Source organism: Clarias gariepinus, chromosome 14 (assembly GCF_024256425.1).
Source record: "Clarias gariepinus isolate MV-2021 ecotype Netherlands chromosome 14, CGAR_prim_01v2, whole genome shotgun sequence".
NCBI lineage: Eukaryota > Metazoa > Chordata > Actinopteri > Siluriformes > Clariidae > Clarias > Clarias gariepinus.
In genome coordinates, this window is record NC_071113.1 from 4,013,135 (window position 1) to 4,032,643 (window position 19,509).

General features: G+C 42.1%; 1 protein-coding gene across 1 annotated transcript; it reads left to right on the top strand.

Annotated features, from left to right (window-relative positions):
- The first annotated feature begins 325 nt into the window (after positions 1-325).
- oplah (5-oxoprolinase, ATP-hydrolysing) lies at positions 326-15,269 on the top strand. The gene is made up of 27 exons (XM_053511493.1): positions 326-423; positions 1,670-1,846; positions 1,935-2,126; positions 2,443-2,557; positions 2,818-2,941; positions 3,680-3,875; positions 4,023-4,188; positions 5,163-5,301; positions 5,811-5,878; positions 7,455-7,765; positions 9,124-9,236; positions 9,360-9,530; positions 9,615-9,752; positions 9,894-10,032; positions 10,107-10,219; positions 10,315-10,466; positions 10,579-10,739; positions 10,947-11,048; positions 11,304-11,478; positions 11,558-11,742; positions 11,825-11,971; positions 13,025-13,159; positions 13,245-13,394; positions 13,492-13,649; positions 13,744-13,904; positions 14,012-14,109; positions 14,209-15,269. The coding sequence occupies exons 2-27, from the start codon at positions 1,676-1,678 to the stop codon at positions 14,362-14,364; spliced, it is 3,936 nt and encodes a 1,311-aa protein (XP_053367468.1). The 5' UTR covers positions 326-423; positions 1,670-1,675; the 3' UTR covers positions 14,365-15,269.
- The last annotated feature ends 4,240 nt before the right edge of the window (positions 15,270-19,509 follow it).

The following is a 19,509-nucleotide window of genomic DNA, read 5'->3' on the forward strand; positions in this document are numbered from 1 at the left end:
GCTGTAAAGCTAAAACAATGATAATTTTTAAAAGCCCCATACAAATAAAATGTAATTTAATTCCGTTATGCCACATGATTAGAGAAGAAACAGCCAATCAGAAGGCAGACTCGCGTAGGGGAGACGCTGCACGCGCATAGAGTTCTTCACCTGCTCTTAAAAATGTCGAAACTGTGCGCTCAGGAATGTGGCTTTACTATAACAGTACAGTTTCACACTGTAGATGTGCACTGTCTAGTACACGAGTACGCACGTGTGTAGTATGTAGGACGTAAGTGCAGAGTTCACGTGGAGGGGGCGTGGCGTAATTGCATGACGCAACCGCGCCTGCTGTAGTGTGAGAGCTGAGAGCTGCGCGCGCGGGGTTCATTCATCATCTCTGCTTCACGCGGACGCTTCGGGCTTCATAAACCAGCGCGTGTGGTACGTAATCGCTTTGATCTGAAGTTGTTTGTGTGATTTATTGCCCTGGTACACGTTTAATGAGATATTTAGCCTTACAGGACAGAATGAAGGTGATTTTTGAGGTCAGTAATTCGGCATTAGAGCTGGTCAAGCTAGAAATATTACAGTAAAGTTATTTTTATTAAACAATGCACTCTTCCATTCTTCTGGTCTATAGGCTATATATATAAAGATAAATAGATGATATAAACAGCCTTTTTTAAAATTATATTTCTCTCTGCATTCTGTAGTGTTACAACCTGGAACCTGTAATAGACTTAATTGAGATGACGTCATAGGTTCACATAAAAGAAAACAATATCAAATGCTTTTTTTAATGAAAAAGGGGGAACAAATCTCTCTAAAGTAGTTCTAGAGTATTAGTTCTGGTACGGTGTAGTGTGTAAATGCACCACCATATGCTTCTTTCAATCTCTTTACACCCTATTGCACAATAATGCTGCTTGCTGTTTGCATTACTTATGATAGTATTGATTCACACCATGGCTACTTGCACTACCTTGCACAGTCACTTTATGTACATCTGTACATACTTAGGACCACACACCCTTTAGGGTCTTTATTTAATCTGTCCTGTTATTGAATGTTGTGAACTTATTGTGTATTGTGTTTTGTCTAACAAATGTCCAGTGTTTCATGTTGGTCTGTACTTTGAGAGCCACAAAGAGCCGGAATCAAATTCCTTGTGTGTATCAACTTGGTGAATAAAACTCGGATTCTGGTTCTAATTCTGTATGCAGTTCCCATAATTAATTTATGCTGACTGTCGCCTTGCACCTCCAGGAACCGAGTTCAATTCCCGCCTCGGGGTCTGTGTGCATGAAGTTTGCACGCTCTCCCTGTGCTTGGTGGGATTCCTCCAGGTACGCCGGTCTAAAGACGTGTAGATTAAGCTACTTGTTGTTCACAGTACCACAGTCGTAAAATTGTCGTAATTTTAGTCATAAAGAGGATCCTAGATGGATGGATGGATGGAGGGAGGGAGGGAGGGAGGGGCTTGTTTTGCATGGAAATAAAATGTCACATGACCAAAATAGAAACACACCTGTTGTTGTTGTTGTTGGTGCAAAACAGTTCAGGATCAAATGCACAACAGCATCTCTAGCATATAGACTACAGAGTAATATCCTATTGTTCGGATATTTCCTGTTTGCACTTTTATTCAGTAAACACTTCTTTCTGTTTGTTTGATCTGGTCGCTCAGTTCAGCATGGCCGACTCTGAGGGAAAGTTCTGTTTCGCCATCGACCGCGGCGGGACCTTCACTGACGTCTTCGCTCGTCTGCCAGGCGGTAAAGAGCGAGTGATGAAGCTCCTCTCGCACGACCCGCAGAACTACAGAGACGCCCCGACCGAGGGCATCCGGCGCATACTGCAACAGGTGAGGGGCAGACAGGTGGAGAGAGAGGGAGAGTGCGATGATGATGATGATGATGATGGTGATGACAACCTGTTTGACTTTCCAACAGGAAACAGGAAAGAGTTTCCCCCGCGATGAGCCGCTGGACTCATCTCTGATCGGGTGGATCCGCATGGGCACCACAGTGGCCACCAACGCGCTGCTGGAGCGCCAGGGAGCGAGGATGGCGCTTGTCGTGACGCGCGGCTTCAAACACTTACTGCACATCGGCACACAGGCTCGACCCGACCTCTTCGACCTGGTATACACACGCACACACACACACACACACACACGCATAGACAATATTACAAAAGATCAACCTGATTTCTGCAACCTGGAACTCATACACACACAGGGACTAAAGTCAGACTTCCTCTTGGCATCCATGGCCCCCTGTCCCTCTGTGAGTTTGACACACATCGCTTGAGGCTCTGCAGTTAAACACATTGAAACCTGTTTTTCTTACCTAAACATTTTTTACTAGTGACATGGATGGCTGAGGAAGCAAGGAAATGCAGTGTTGTTAGTCTATCTCACTCGTTTTGTGTGTGTGTGTGTGTGTGCGCCTGTTACAGGAAGTACAAGTGCCTGATGTGCTTTACGAGGAGGTCATTGAAGTGGATGAAAGAGTTGTCCTGAAGCAAGATGCCTGCCGTCTGCCAAGCAAGGAACCTAAGCGAACCGTCACAGGTATTACTTTGGTGTGTGTGTGTGTGTGTAATGCATTTACTTAATCTTGCTTTCGACCAGCCCTTACCTGAGCTATTAAACACACTTCTGACCAATCAGAATCCAGAATCCCACAGCGCTGAGGTTTAATAAAGTCTAAAGTTTAAAAAAATCACAAAGCCAAGTTTTCAGGAAACAAGGAACAAAGGGATACATCTGGTAATGTTTAATAATATTGTGTTTGTGTGTGTGTGTGTGTGTGTGTGTGTGTGTGTGTGTAGGTAGTACAGGGGAGAGTTTGGAGGTCTGGACCGAGTTAGACCTGCAGTGTGTGGAGAGAGATCTCAAAGCAGTGCTGTCTCGAGGAATCACCGGGCTGGCCGTGCTTTTTCTGCACTCATACATGTGTGTGTGTGTGTGTGTGTGTGTGTGTGTGTGAACACATCCTTTTCTAAATAAATCATTTGGAAGTGTGTGTTTATATATATATATATATATATATATATATAGATAGATAGATATATACAGTAGAACCTTGGATTACGAGCATAATTTGTTCCGGAAGCGGACTCGTATTCCAAAACACTCGTAAACCACTTTAAATCTTCCCATAGGAAATAATCGAAACTCAAATTATTTGTTCCACAGCCCAAAAAAATAAATGCATAAATTAATTAATACAAAATATAAATTAAAAATAAGACAAATTAACCTGCACTTTACCTTTTAAAAAAAGTGAGAGAGAGAGAGAGAGTGTGTGTGTGAACCAGCACGGTGTCAAATTACGCACGCACACATATAACGATAGGCTGAGGGAGAAAATTAGTGCACGGATGTTGATTATACCAGTAAGAGACGCGCACTAAGACCCAGCAGGGGAGACGATTACCCACAATTCCGGAGCACAAAAGAGAAGGAAAAAACATTGGTTCAGTTGTGATCATGTGGCGCTCGTCGTCAAAACAAGATGCACATGCATGATACATGATACTCTGTGCTCGTAAACCAAGACTTGCTCGTTTTTCAAGTCAAAATTTATTAAAAATCTTTGCTCGTCTTGCGGAACTCACTGTCTATATATATACATAATTTCAATATATATATATATATAGTATATATAATTTGTGTGTGTGTGAGAAACAGGTACCCAGATCACGAGCAGGCGGTGGGCGCTCTGGCTCGGCAGCTCGGTTTCTCTCAGGTGTCTCTATCGAGCGAGGTGATGCCGATGATCAGAGCCGTACCTCGCGGCTACACCGTGTGTGTGGACGCCTACCTCACACCCAAAATACACCAGTACGTCAGCGCTTTCACCTCCGGCTTCAAAGGGCGACTCGCTGTAAGTGTGTGTGTGGGGTCCCTTTAATTTGTCCTAATGTTCTCTTTATCTTAAATACACTCACAAAAGATATCATGAAAGTACATGTTATCGTGTGTGTGTGCGTGTGCGCGTGTGTGTGTGTGTGTGTGTGTGTGTGAGAGACAGGACGTGGACGTGCTGTTCATGCAGTCTGATGGAGGGCTGACTTCTATGGATCAGTTCTGTGGGTCTCGGGCGGTTCTGTCCGGCCCAGCTGGAGGAGTTGTGGGTTATGCCCTCACCGCGTATAACAACACACAACACACACCCGTCATCGGCTTCGACATGGGAGGTGAGACACACAAACTAACACACACACACACACAGATCGAGTGTAAGTCAAAAAGGAAAGGCATTTCTTTCCCTAACGAGTTTATATTCAATCAGTTCTGGATGATTTTAGAGTTTCCTTTCTGTTTTCTTTTCAGTTTTTCACACTATTGTAATTAAGTTAGGGTGACTGTAGCCCCTTTATAAGTGTATAAATAAACAATATATGTGGAGAATTTTAAATCCTTGTTCTCTATTAGTTTCAGTAATCACCTTCGATAGTTTCACAGGCTCAGTATTTCCAGGAACCGTCTAAATTTCACAGTCGTGATGTTTTGTTTATTGTAGACGCCACATTTGGTTCCGAAGTAGCCAATATACTGTACATTCCTTACAAAGGCCATGAAGGTACAAAGGTTTATAGGGTTACAGTTTTAAAGTGGTTAGATATCATTCGCAGTAGTTATAAGCAACAGACAAATTCCCAGGATCCTTTTCAAATCAGTTTTTCAATTTTGCCCAAATTCAGAATTTCTAATAGAATAACAGAGTTAGGGTTAAATATTCCTGCAATATTTACTATTCCTAACTTTTGCTATTTTGAAATAATCAGCTTTATAGAGTTATATCCCTTTTGGTTCTCATCATCAAGTCCCATCTACTTTTTCACCAATTCAATAGTCTCGACCAAACCTGTCACTTTATTCATGTTTTAAAGTATTTTAAATCTTAAATCTTGATGTAACCTGGTTTTGCTCTGTTTCTACATATTTGCCTGATCATCCCCAACACTTCGTCCAGGCGTAGGAGTGTGAGACTGTGAGACTGTAATTAGGATATAATTGTAATGAACATGTAATTAAGTTAGAATTATCCAAGGTCAGGTAAACACCTACTGATGCTGAATTCTGATACAGAATTTTGAGAGAATTATTTGCAAGGATATAGTTTTTTTTGAAGATGTGCATGTGTGTGTGTGTGTATGTGTGTGTGTAGGTACCTCTACAGACGTGAGTCGCTATGCTGGTCAGTATGAACATGTTTTTGAATCTACAACCGCCGGGGTCACGCTGCAGGCACCTCAACTCGACATCAACACCGTCGCAGCGGGAGGAGGGTCTCGACTGTTCTTCAGGCAAAACACACACACACACACACACACATTTCGCCATCCCGTGTATTTCTCTTCCCCTGCATGTGGTTATAACAGTTTTCTATTGTTGATTTAAGATCTTCTACTTTCACATTTCTCTGCCACATCTTAGCCGTCACGTCAGTGTGTCCTTTCTGTAAACCATTGCTAGCCGTTCCCTCAGTACACCTGAAGTGATAAAGATGTTAAACAGTAATGCATGCACTCTGTTTCATAATGTTTTACAGATTATTGTTAAAACTAGAACTACTCGTAGTCACACATTCCTTTTTTCTCCAGGTCAGAGATCATCCTGTGTTCTGATCCGATACTGTTTTAGTAACAGGTTCTTTTGTGAAAGTATTAGATCAGAACGTGTCAGTGTCAGAAAATCAACATACGTTGAAATTATTTTGAAATATTTTCAGTGTAATAGGATGACATGGGAGACCTCGCACCCTGCTCCGTGTGCTCAGGTTTCCTTGTTATGTGTTTCTTTTATATTTCGACAGGTCTGGGATGTTTGTTGTGGGGCCCGAGTCCGCCGGCGCTCATCCCGGTCCAGCTTGTTATCGAAAAGGTCAGGTTTTTCCCCTTTGACCTAAAAAAGGTTTTTCTCATTTCTGTACAAGTTTTATCTGGTGTTTTTTAAATTTTTGTGGTCTGTGACTCTCCTTTTACATTTTGTCCAAAATTGTTTTATTTAAATTAAGGATGTCAATATTAATGTGTTAACGCATGTGATTAATCTAGGATTTTAAAGTGTTACTACAGGTAACCTTGGATTATGAGCATATTTTTTGTGTGACTTTAACAAGGAGCCTCTCTAAACACATTTGTTTTTGCCTCCTTTTGAGGATTTTGTGGAAATGTAATGTTCGTTGTCGTTAAACAGATTGATCTCCCGCACTGAATAGAATAGAACATTTAATTATTGGTCACATGTACTTTACATGCACAGTGAAATTATTTTTCGCATATCCCAATTAGGAAACTGGTGTCAGAGCGCAGGGTCAGCCAGCTTACAGCAGCCCTGGAGCAGATAGGGTTAAGGGCCTTGCTCAAGGGCTCAACAGTGGTGATGCTGGGGCTCGAAACCCCCGACCTTCTGATCAGTAACCCACAGCCTTAACTGACTGAGCCACCACTGCTACAGCCTTTTTAACTTCTTTCTTCACGGACGTCGTTGTTGCTGTACAGTTACTAAAGAACAGTCACTACCCTGGGGCACAAAATAAAAAAATGCTTTATGAGCATGGAAGATGATTACCCACAATCCCACAGCATGCGAGAGAGAAGAATCATTGGCTCAGTTGTGATCACGTGATGCTCGGCAGACAAACGTATACGTACTACTTGTGTTTTAAACCCTTGCTTGTTTATCAAGTTAAAATTTAGGAAAAATGTTTGCTCGCCTTGCAAAACACTCACAGACCAAGTTACTTGGCAACTACAGGGAAGACATGTCGCTCAAGCATGCACTAGCCAACTGCACTAGCCAAATTCTAATTTTATTAATTACTTTTTGAGATATTATAAAACTGTTTCCTCTAACCAACTTGTCATGCATTACCATGTTTGTAATACAAGTAAATCTGAATATTTTACAATTGTGATTCATCACACCATCAAGATGTGTTGAGAAATGTAAAAACTACCGGTAGCTATACCACATTCTCCAAGACAAATACAAATAAAGAAAAGCTTAAATTCAGATCAGTTCAGTCTCCCAGGACCTTTTTTAAAGACCCAAGACAAAACCAAGATCTGTTCCTCAAGACTAAACCAAGACAAGTATCTCAAGATCTATAAAAAGACAACAAATATCAGATCCTTAAGACCCACAACTTGAGCAAGATCAGTTTCTCAAGATTAAGACTAGAATCTCAAGATTAAAAAAAAACAAACAGTTCTCCTAAACCTGCAAAAATACCAGACGCCAAACCCATACCAGAACAAGTCTGAAACTTACCAGTACAAACAGTATAATACCAGGTCCAGAATACCTAAACCTGACCTGTGGACCCAAACCAGTCCCTCTGGGCCATGTTAAAGAGATCATGCTAATTGATAAATGAATCAAAATAAATAATAGATTTTTGCTTAGCTTTCTACTGCATTAATTAAATATATTTATGTATTTCTTTGCCCTATAGGGGGTCCTCTCACAGTCACAGATGCTAATTTGGCTCTTGGCCGTCTACTCCCTTCTTTCTTCCCTCACATCTTTGGTCCTGGAGAGGATGAGCCGCTCTCCATAGATGAAACCATGAGCCATTTTCAGAAGCTAACTAAAGAGATCAACCATTTCCTTTCGACCAGCCAGGCCCAGTGGAATGGAGACGGTCACACAAGCAATGACGTGTCAAATAGCGGCAAATCAGAAATGACTGTTGAGGAGGTCGCTATGGGATTCATCAGAGTTGCGAATGAAGCCATGTGTCGACCAATCAGAGCACTAACGCAGGTAAACTATGGTGGAAAACTACTTGGTTCTACTATTACTACTGCTACAAGGGGTCACCACAGCGGACCACCCAATCTGCACATAACTTGGCACTGATTTTATGCCAGACGTCCTTCCTGAGGTATTTCTCTCATTTTGTTCTACTGGGCTTGGGACGGTTACTGCATGCAGTAGTATGGAGTGTGGCAACCATTGACAGTGTGCCTTAAACCCTTGACGGTGTGCCAATTCAGCAATCTAGAGTCTTACCCGTCTGAGTGGGTAATTATGCTATTGAAAACTGGAAAATGAGGTTGTAGCACCCTCTTGTGGATAAAGGTAGTACTCCTTTTTGCATTCGTATATCATATCAAGTCAAGTAGGCTTTTATTGTCACTTTAACCATATACCATGGAACCTTGGATTACGAGCATAATTTGTTCTGGAAGCGGGCTGGTATTCCACAACACTTGTAAACCAAATTTAATTCTTCCATTAGAAATAATGGAAACTCAAAACATTCCATCCACAGCCCAAAAAAATTAATTTCAAAGTGCAAGAGAGCGAGAAATCGTTGCTCAGTTGTGATCACGTGACGCTCGGCATCAAAACAAGAAGCGCATGCGTGATACATGATACTCGGTGCTCGTAAACTAAACTTACTTAAAATATTTTGCTCGTCTTGCGGAACACTCGCAAACCGCGTTACTCGCAATCTGAGGTTTCACTGTACAGTTCAGTACACAGTGCAACGGAACAACGGTCCTCCAGGACAGGGTGCTACATGCAACATAAATGAACAACATAAATTAACAGAAACTATCTAGCTAACTTACAGGCCTAATTAGCCGCTAGCTAGGACAAGACAGATTTACATTTCAAGTTAACAGGGAACTATGCCCCTTTTAAAAAAAATTTTTAAAAAGAGAGACAACATAAAGTGCAAATGTGCAAACAAGAGTGACAATGTGACAACATGACATTACAATACTCTGTGGTAATGAGGTGATGAGTGGAGGTAGTGGGAAGAGAAACAGTAAACGTTTCGTAAGTAGCAGCAAAGATTAAAAAAAATTGTTTGTTCAAATTAGCAATTAATGAATGTTTTGCAAAAGTGCATTTACAGGTTGGTGTGTACAATAGTTTGATGGTGTTGATTAGTGTGTGTTTATCAGTCCAGTCTCAATGTTTTGAGGTAGTCAAGTTATTCTGAGTAATACTGTGTGTATGTGTGTGCGCGCGTGCGCGTGTCCTTCTTCTTTCTGCCCCCTTGTGGAGAATCTTCAGATTGCAAATAATTAAGGTTTCTGATTAACAGGTAAAAAGTGAGCAATCAGCTTACTTAATGGATTCAGCTCTAATAGATTCTCTCTTCGCAGGCAAAGGGCCATGATACGTCTCAGCACATGTTGGCGTGTTTTGGAGGAGCAGGCGGACAACATGCATGTGCCATCGCACGATCACTGGGCATGAAAACCGTCTATATACACAAGTATGATCGCACTCAAATGTAACATTTTAATATCCATATCCAGTACATTTTCCACGCCATCTCACACACACAGAGTGTAAACACTCTCTCTCTCTCTCTCTCTCTCTCATGTTCCCTATACAGATACAGCGGGGTGTTATCAGCGTACGGTTTGGCTCTAGCCGATGTTGTGGAGGAGGTTCAGGAGCCGTGCTCCCTGCAGTATAACACACAGTCTTACTCAGAGCTCGATAGCCGTATCCAGCGACTCTCGCAGCGCTGCCAGGACACACTCTGCAAACGTGGATTCAGCAGGTTCTACCACTTTAGAAAACTATGAAGCTCTAGAAAACTTTAGACTTTAGATGTGAGTGTAAGTGTTGGCTTGGTGTTGGACAGGTCTCAGATCAGTACGGAGGCGTTCCTGCACATGCGCTACGAAGGAACAGACTGCGCGCTTATGATCAGCGCTAACGAAGCCCCGCCTCACGCTCAGTCCTGCTCTGCCGGAGACTTCCGTACCGCCTTCACCGCACGGTAACACACCCTGTAACGTCTAGTCTCGTCATCTCATTGATTAGTGCCTCAATAGCTAACGGTTACTGTGTTTACTATTAAAGGTCGTTAGTCAGCTTCCACTTTAGCCGGAATTATATATATTTTTTTCCTCATGAACAGCTACATGAAAGAGTTCGGTTTCACTATCGCCGACAGACCCATAAGCGTGGACGACGTCCGAGTCCGATGTTCAGGGAAGTCTGGAATCGGGACAACGGCCATGGCGCAAACAGGAGGTCGAGCGCCGAAACCGACACGGGTGAGAAATCAAACCGGCAACAACTATCTGTATTTTAGTTTCCTGGAAAGCTTTGATTTCATTTTTTTGCTCAGATGACCAAGTGTTATTTCGAGGACCAATATCTGGATACAAGCGTCTTCCTGTGGGAGGATCTGTCATGTGACCACAGTATCGACGGCCCCGCGATCATCATCGATAAGAACAGGTGTGTTTACGGCTCGGGTGTGTCCGTCTGCGCCGCCGCCGCCGCGCTCTCGCAGCGTCAGGACTGAGTGATGAACTGACCCGCTTGTCTTCCAGCACCATCCTGGTGGAGCCACGCTGTTCGGCTCGCCTGAGCCCGACCGGAGACGTGTGTATCGCCGTGGGAATGGACGGCATGTGCGCGCTGGGGACGGAACTGAACGCGGTGCAGCTGTCCATCTTCTCTCATCGCTTTATGAGTATCGCAGGTCTGAAATCACAGCAAGTAAACGGTGTGTGAGGCGCAGTTATAATACACTGTTATAGCTATAATACACTCCCCCTTTCTCTCTTCTCACACACACACACACACACACACAGAGCAGATGGGCCGTGTGCTACAGAGGACCTCCATCTCCACCAACATTAAGGAGCGTCTGGATTTCTCCTGTGCCGTGTTCGGACCTGATGGGGGTCTGGTGTCGAATGCTCCTCACATCCCTGTGCACCTGGGAGCCATGCAGGAGACTGTGCAGTACCAGGTGTGTGTGTACACACGCACACACACACACACACACACACACACACACACAGGGGATGGGAATCAGGGAAAGAGCGCGGATTCTCCTTATCTCTCTCTCTTTTCATGTCTTTTATTGTCTTTGACTCTGTCTCGCTATCCATCTCTCCATCTTTCTGTCTCTCTTTCTGTCTCTCTGTCTCTCTCTTTCTGTCTCTCTGTCTCTCAGCTGAAGGCGCTCGGCGGCAGTCTGCAGGAGGGAGATGTGATATTGAGTAATCACCCGTGTGCTGGAGGAAGCCACCTGCCCGACCTCACAGTCATCACACCGGTACACACACACTCTATATGTTTTTTGTGTGTGTGTGTGTTTATTTGCTTTATTTCCACTTAATTATTGTTAATTTCAATTATACCACAGATATTCTCTGTTCTACAGTATGAAAAGTCCTGTGGGCGGAGTTACACAGCTCACTTTGAGCCTATCACAGGCTGATATGCAAAAATATTCTAATGACAAAAGAACGATGATATGGAGAAGAGTTCGTCTCTCTCTCTCTCTCTCTCTCTCTCTCCGTGCGTCTAGGTGTTCCGTCCTGGCGTGAGTGGCCCAGTGTTTTTCGTGGCCAGCAGGGGGCATCACGCTGATATCGGCGGCATCACCCCGGGCTCGATGCCCCCTCACTCTACCTGTCTCCAGCAGGAGGGGGCCGTCTTCACCTCCTTCAAACTGGTCACTGAAGGAGTCTTCCAGGAGCAGGGTTCGTATCTTGGTCTCGCAGCTAACACCACGTCTACCCTTCTTACACTTTACCAATTATTTTTTCCTCGACGTTTCAGCGGTGACGGAGGCTCTCATGGCTCCCGCCCGTTACCCAGGTTGCTCCGGCACACGCAATCTCCATGACAACCTGTCAGACCTGCGAGCTCAGGTAGCTGCCAATCAGAGAGGGAGTCAGCTGGTGGGGGAGCTGATCGACACCTACGGCCTGGGAGTGGTACAGGCGTACATGGGCTACATTCAGGTGTGTGCGTGAGCAAGAAAAAGGAAATATAGCACCGCCATGCGAATTGTATAAACTATTGTGTGTGTGTGTGTGTGTGTAGAGTAACGCAGAACTGGCTGTCAGAGACATGCTGAGAGAATTTGCACGTCTGCGACGTGAGCAGAGCGGCTGTTTAGACGTGGAAGCCGAAGATCAGATGGACGACGGGACGCCAATTAAACTCAGAGTGCAGATAAATGAACAGGAGGTTCTTTATACACACACACACACACACACACACACAAACAAACATATATACTGTATACAGTAGAACCTTGGATTACGGGCATAATTCGTTCTGGAAGCGGGCTCATATTCCAAAACACTTGTAAACCAAATAAAATTTTCCCATAGGACATAATGGAAACTTTAATTATTTGTTCCACAGCCCAAAAAAAATAAACACATAAAAATAATTAATATAAAATAAAAATAAAACAAAAAAGTAAAAATAAATCCTGACAGATAAGTGTTTCTGTTTTTGCGTGCAGGCGCTCTGTGTGTGTGTGTGTGTGTGTGTGAAGCTAAAGTAGGAGGAGACTCTTACTTTCAGCCCCTCCCGTCTCCCCCTTCTCATCTTACACAGTAAACCTTTCTCCCCTCTTATTTAAATTTCACACACACACACAGACATCAACAGGTGGTTTGTTGGAAAAATTAGCAAGGAACATCGCTAATGACACTCACGTGAGCGCATACTAACAAATTACGTGCGCGCACACACTTAACATCAGGCTGAGAAAGAAAGTGGATCTTTAACCTCTCTAATGAGACTTTCTTTTTCTTTACACGTCTGCACACACGTTTTATAACAAACAGTACACGCACACTTACAAGCACAAAATAAAAGATTATTTAAACATACACACACACACGTGATCACAGTGTTATAGTGAACAGTACACGCATGCACGGATGTTACTTATACCAGTGAGAGACTAAGCACTAGTACCCAAAAGGGAACACGATTACCCACAATTCCACAGCACAAGAGAGAGAAAAACCGTTGGCTCAGTTGTGATCATGTGACGCTTGTCGTCAAAAACAAGAAGCGCATGCGTGATACATGATACTCGGTGCTCGTAAACCAAGACTTGTCTCATCTTCCGGAACACTCGCAAACCGTGTTACTCGCAATCCGAGGTTTCACTGTATATACTAAAGACAGTATGACTAAAACAGGTTCATGAACCTTTCCTCCGTACGTACGTGTGTGTGTGTGTGTGTGTGTGTGTGTGTGTGTGTGTGTGTGTGTGTGCAGGGCAGTGCTGTGTTTGATTTCTCAGGATCAGGTCCAGAGGTGTGGGGGAACTGTAACGCTCCTCGCGCCATCACACTTTCTGCCCTCATTTACTGCCTGCGCTGCATGGTGGGGCAGAACATCCCTCTCAACCAGGTACACACACACACACACACACACGCAACAAACATGCTTAATACTTACAGAATGTGTGTGTGTGTGTGTTGTGTTTTCTTTGCAGGGCTGTCTTACCCCCATCAGAGTGATCGTCCCCGCCGGATCTATCCTGCAGCCTTCCCAGAATGCCGCGGTGGTGGGAGGGAACGTGCTGACGTCACAGCGAGTGGTGGACGTCATCTTCCGGGCGTTCGAAGTGTGCGCCGCCTCACAGGTTAGTGAACGCCCCGTGTTTTACACACACAAACACACACATGCATGTAATAATGTGTGCGTGTTCGTTTGTGTGTGTGTCTGTTTCCGGCTTTAAGGGCTGCATGAACAACATCACATTCGGCAATGAGAAGTGCGGCTACTATGAAACGGTCGGGGGCGGAGCAGGGGCGGGGCCTGGCTGGAACGGGCGGAGCGGAGTCCACAGTCACATGACCAACACGCGCATCACAGACCCTGAGATTCTGGAGAAGAGGTGATGAAGATGAAGAATGTTGCCATGCAGTGAGGTAGCTGAGCGTTAGTGACAGATGTTCGTGTCTCTCTCTCTCTCTCTCTCTCTCTATCAGGTATCCGGTGGTGTTGGAGCAGTTCTCCCTGCGGGACGGATCTGGAGGTGGGGGTGGGTATCATGGCGGTGATGGAGTGATCCGGAAGCTGCTCTTCAGAGACGAGGTCATTCTGTCAGTGCTGACGGAGAGACGCTCTACACGACCGTACGGGCTGCGCGGTAAACGCCTCGCTAAACCCCTGCCTCTGTCACAAGTATTCTGTGGTGCATGTGGATTCTTAAAGCTATGTGTGTGTGTGTGTGTGTGTGTGTGTGTTGCGTGGCAGGAGGACAGAGTGGAGCAGCTGGACTGAATCTCCTACAGCGAGCTGATGGACGAGTGTTAAACCTGGGAGCAAAAACATCTGTCACCCTACAGCCTGGGGTACAACTGTGTGTGTGTGTGTGTGTGTGTGTGTGTGTGTGTGTGTGAGAGTATGAATCAATCTCCACTTCTACTCACACTCCCTCACTCCCCCTACAGGACAGGTTTGTTCTCCACACCCCGGGAGGAGGAGGTTACGGTGAGGAGGAGGAAGAGGAGAAGAAGCTCTCGTCCTCTAAGCGGCTCCGTTTAAACGGTGTGTTTACCGAGAGAGGGAGTGTGTACGAGTACCGCCGAGCTCAGGAGAGTGTCTGACCCCCCGTGTTCCTAAAAATCAGCTCATATCCCTCTGTTTATCTCTAAACACCACCGTAAACCAGTTAAGACCAGTTCAGGTGTAAAAATACGATAGGTTGTAACCCTGAATTTCAGACTAGGAAGGAAACCAGCGTCTCAACCCGAGTCTCGCCGAACGCCAGTCCAGCCAGCGATATCAAATTACCGTGTCCTCTCAGAGCGCTAAATGTAAAGGAAGTAGCACTTGTTACTTGTTATAACGCTTCCACTCTACTGTATACACACGCTGTTATTTTAGAGCCGTCAGCATGCCGACAGGTCACTTGTTCACATCCCGACGTAAATCCAGTGCAGCGCAAATCTGTTCACTTCAGAAGCTCCGCCCACAATTACATACAAATAAATTGTGCAGAAAAAGATTTTCCTGTCGCCATTAAACACAATGATGCCCTTGAAGCTTTGTGTCGCCAGTTAATTAATGAGCTTTACGGGATTTATTAATAACATGAACGGTTCCACTCTACTGTACACACACACTGTTATTTTAGAGCCGTCAGCATGTTCACTTGTTCACATTTCACTTGTTCACACCCCAACATAAATCCAGTGCAGCACAAATCTTCACTTCAGAAGCTCCGCCCACAATCCATACAGTATAAATTGTGCACAATTACGTACAAATAAATTGTGCAGAAAACAACAGGAGCCAGCAGAACTTTTTTTCTTGTTTTCTCTTTTATCTTTAAGTGAAATGCTGTTAAAATGATGAACCGTAGTTACTGATGCATTAGCAGCTTGCCGGTTGTTTATTTTAAGAATTGATTTCATTAACAAAGTAATAAAAAAGCTGTGATTTTAATGATGAAATGAGAAATCCGAGGACCATCGTTTTTTGTGTGTGTGTGTGTGTGTGTGTGTGTGTGTGTGTGTGTGTGTGTGTGTGTGTGTGGTACAGATTGGGTGGCATCATCGCTACCTGATCTGCATCCTCTGCCCACAAAGGAACTTTAATTACTGAAACCAATATGGAGTTTTAATAGCGCCACCTGCAGTCCCCAAGCACCTATTTGTAACAAAGCGATGAAACGGGTTTCTTCTCTTTTAAACTGAAGATGTGCACTGTAGAGCTCACACCAGTGTAAACGGATCATATTAAACTGGGAACATAAGGACGGGCCTTATTGTGTCTTTTTTAACATTATAAACACAAATCATCTTTGCTTTTAATTCAAAAAGTATTTGCCCCCGTCTGATGTGATGTGTTGCATTTTGAGATCTTTGAGCATGCTTCACTTTGTCAGACAGGTTTTATGTAAGTGACCTGGCAGTAATAAGGCCCGGATACCGTAAGTGAAATTCAACTCAGCTTCAGTGAGTAGTGAGAGGGGGTAGTTAAAAGTAAAAAAATAACTTTTTCACATAGGACCATTTTTTTCTTGAATTAATGAAATCATTTACAGACTGCATTTTCTATTTACTCTGGGTATCTTTGTGTAATATAATTTTTTTTTGATGATTTGAAAATAAAAGGCCAAACATTTTTACAAAATTAAAATTTAAAAATATAAAAAAACTTAAATAATTTGAAGATTGAAGTCAAAACATTTAATGGATATACGTATGAAGTTATTAAAGGGCTCCCCAAATGTTTTATTGAAAAAATAAATGCATTATTTTAAACTGAAATTTTAAATGTTTATTTTTTAAACAATAAATACACAAAATAGGATTTTTATATGTAAATAATGTTATCGAAAAAACTTTGTTAAATTAATGAATAACTGTAAAGTGGAATTTAGTCTTTTAAACAAAAGTTGATGAATCTCTTTTTAATTGGTAATAATTATTTAAGAATCCTTGGAAAAATAGAAACAAACATTTTAAAATTAATAAATGAACTTAAAGCGAATTTTACTGTTAAAAACGTAAATGTATAATGTTAGGAATATATTTTAACCTTGGAAAAATCAATGAATTAAATAAAAAATATTTTTTTGATCTGTGCCTATTCTGATACAAAAAAGAAAATAAAAAGCACAGCATGTTCAGAAAAACTCAAACATTGTGAAAGTCCACTTCTGTAGACATTAATACAAAGAATTGAAACATAAATGTATGTCTGCAGCATATATTCTGTCATGTTTCTGATCTATCTGACTCTTTTCTGTCAGTGGTTTGTTTGTTTTTTAGCTGTATTTTCTGCATGAATCTGTGAGTAAAGTCGGAGTGCTGAAGCTTGACGGATTCCTGAGGGAGATAAGAGCAGCAGGGAGTCGAGCTTGCGCTCATCGTTAGCACAGATTAGTCCTGTGTGAATAAATTATGAGTCTCTGTGATGCGACTCTGTGTTTTATTAGCTGCTCCTGAGGTCTCTTCACCAGAGCGGAGGTAACCCATGCCGTGTTTAGAGTCCTGAAATTCCTCGTGTTCAGGAGGAGGATGACGAGCCGTAAACACTGACGGTAATTTATAGGAATTTTTCACTACTCCTGTAGGATCACTCACTCACTCATCGTCTAAACCGCTTCATCCTGTATACAGGCCTGGAGCCTGCAGGATCAGTGAAATTTTATTTCAAAAAAATATTAATTGTTTAAATATTTATCATTCAGCATGCAAAATAAATGTGCATGGTTGAAATGATTATATTCAAATTCAGATTCAAATTCAGATTCAAATAACTTTATTAATCCCAGAGGGAAATTGCTTATGCTCGGTTACAGTTGCTCACAGTTGTTAACTAAGAAAGGTAATAAGGAATAAAGGTAATAAATAATAATAATAATAATCTTAAAAAAAAAAAGTTCTTTTACTTTTATATTATTTACTTTTTTTAAAGAGTTTAACTGTAAAGATATGTTTTTAAAAATATTTGTTGTACTTTATTATAAATGACCTGTGCGTGTTATTAAACCACATTGTTTTCAAATATTATTTAAATGAAAACTATTTTTTTATGATGAACCTAATAAAAAAAAAAGATTTGATTATTTGTAAATGTATTCAAGAAAAAAAGTATTGTGTTCACAAATTTAGTAAATGTATGTGATGCAAATTATACAGCTGTAAAATATTATTTAAATGCAGTTTATTGGTATTTTTTTGTAATTGTTTGTGTTTTTAAAATTTACATTTTCCACAAAATTATTTAATTCTAAATATTTTTCTTTAAACTATTTAGCATCATTATTTGTTATAATCATTAAAAGAAAAATTCAAAACATTAATAAATTTACTTTCATTGGGTTTAAAATGTTTTGGGAGTTAATATGTGTAATATTTCTGTTTAATATCTATTTATTTGTATTTTTATGCATCAATATTCAAGTAGAGTTATTTTTTATTTAAAGAGTCATAATTTTGTTTATTTATTCAACTTTATTAGGATTTGCCTGATATCCACTGAGCTTGCTGACATACATAGTTACTGGGTCACTGTGCTACTGGGGCTACACTAAGATTATGCTATCCTGTTATATGTAAATGACATTACATTAGAAATAACGTTAAATAAGATTATGAAATGCTGTATGTTTTCATGATGCCAGATTATGACGTGGTGATCACACCATGACATATTGTTATGGTGATTGTTTGTCATGTTCTGCTTGAACATGCAGCCCTTTCTGGTGACATGTTGCAAGTAGAGTTAGATCTCTGTAAGGAAGAGCAGGCCCAGGGGGAAAGAGGACGGAGGGGTATAAAATGGAAAGACAGGACAGTGAGACACGGCAGGAGGTCGAGTGAGACCCGGAAGAAGGAAGACAGATCACAGATCAAAGACTCAGATCCATATGTGCATTTACAGAGATTAAAGAGGTACACTACTAGATAGAGTGCACTATATAGGGTTAGTAGGGGATGATACTAGTACGCTTTTATACATACATTGGGTGTAGTGGGTGTTAGACATTTGTATCACATGTTATGGTGCAGAGGTCAGTACTTGCTTGGTAGAAGCACTAGGTAGAGGCCCTTCCTCTCAGTCTACTAGACATGTAGTGCACTAGATAGGGTATTGGAGTAATGGTGGCTTAATGGGCATACAGTGCACTAGATGGGTGTAAATACCATTACTGGTGATCTGTTGAACATAACCAATCAACTAGCAATAAACTCATCTGCTTCATGTTGTGTAGTTCCCGCTTGTGTCACCAAAACAACTTTAAATTATCAAGGCCTTGACTCCACAAGGCCTCTGATGGTGTGTGTGGTATCTGGCACCAAGGTGTTAGCAGCAGATCCTTTAAGTCCTGTAGGCCAAGTGAACACCTCAAACTCAGTCATGTTCTTCAAACCATTCCTAAATGATTTTGCAATATGTCAGGGTGCATTACCCTTCTAAAAGAGGCCATTGCCAGCAGGGAGCACCAATTTCATGAAGGGGGTTACTTTAGTTCATGCAGGTGCTACGTATCAAAGTAAGATCCACATGAATGGTAGGACTAAAGGTTTCCCAGCAGAACATCGTCCAGAGCATCACACGGCCTCTGCCTTATTCTTTCCATTGTGCATCCTGGTGCCATCTCTTCCCCAGGTATACTATACACACACACGCCATCCACATGATGTAATGTGCTCCCATTGCTCTCTTTTCCAATCAGCTCGAACGTGCTAGTCTTGGCGTCTCATGCTGATTCATGAGCATCCCATGACCCAGTTCACCAGTTTTCCTTCCTTGGACTGCATTCGGTAGGTATGAACCAGTGTATACCAGAAACACCCCGGAACACCTGGTGTGTAGGAGATGCTTTAACCCAGCTTTTAAGCAATAAGTGCTACTTATTAAAGTCATTCTTAGATCCTTATGTTTGCCCATTTTTCCTGCTTCCAGCGCATCAACTCGGAGTCAACTATTTGCTGACTAATATATCTCATTCCTTGTTCCATGTCACTATGAGATGATGATCAATGTTATTCACTACACCTGTAAGGACATTACCATCAAGTATGTAGCAAACAATAGTTAGAGACAAGTGAATTACAAGAAAAACAAGAAGATTAATTTATTTTCCTTAAACATACAATGGTTTACTAGATAAAAGTGCACTAACTAGGGAGCAGAGGCTATTTTTGGCAAACTATTTATATAGAATAAAAAGTGCAGTAAATAGGGAGCAGGGGTCATTACCGGTGGCCCACTGGATAAGTAGTGCACTAGAT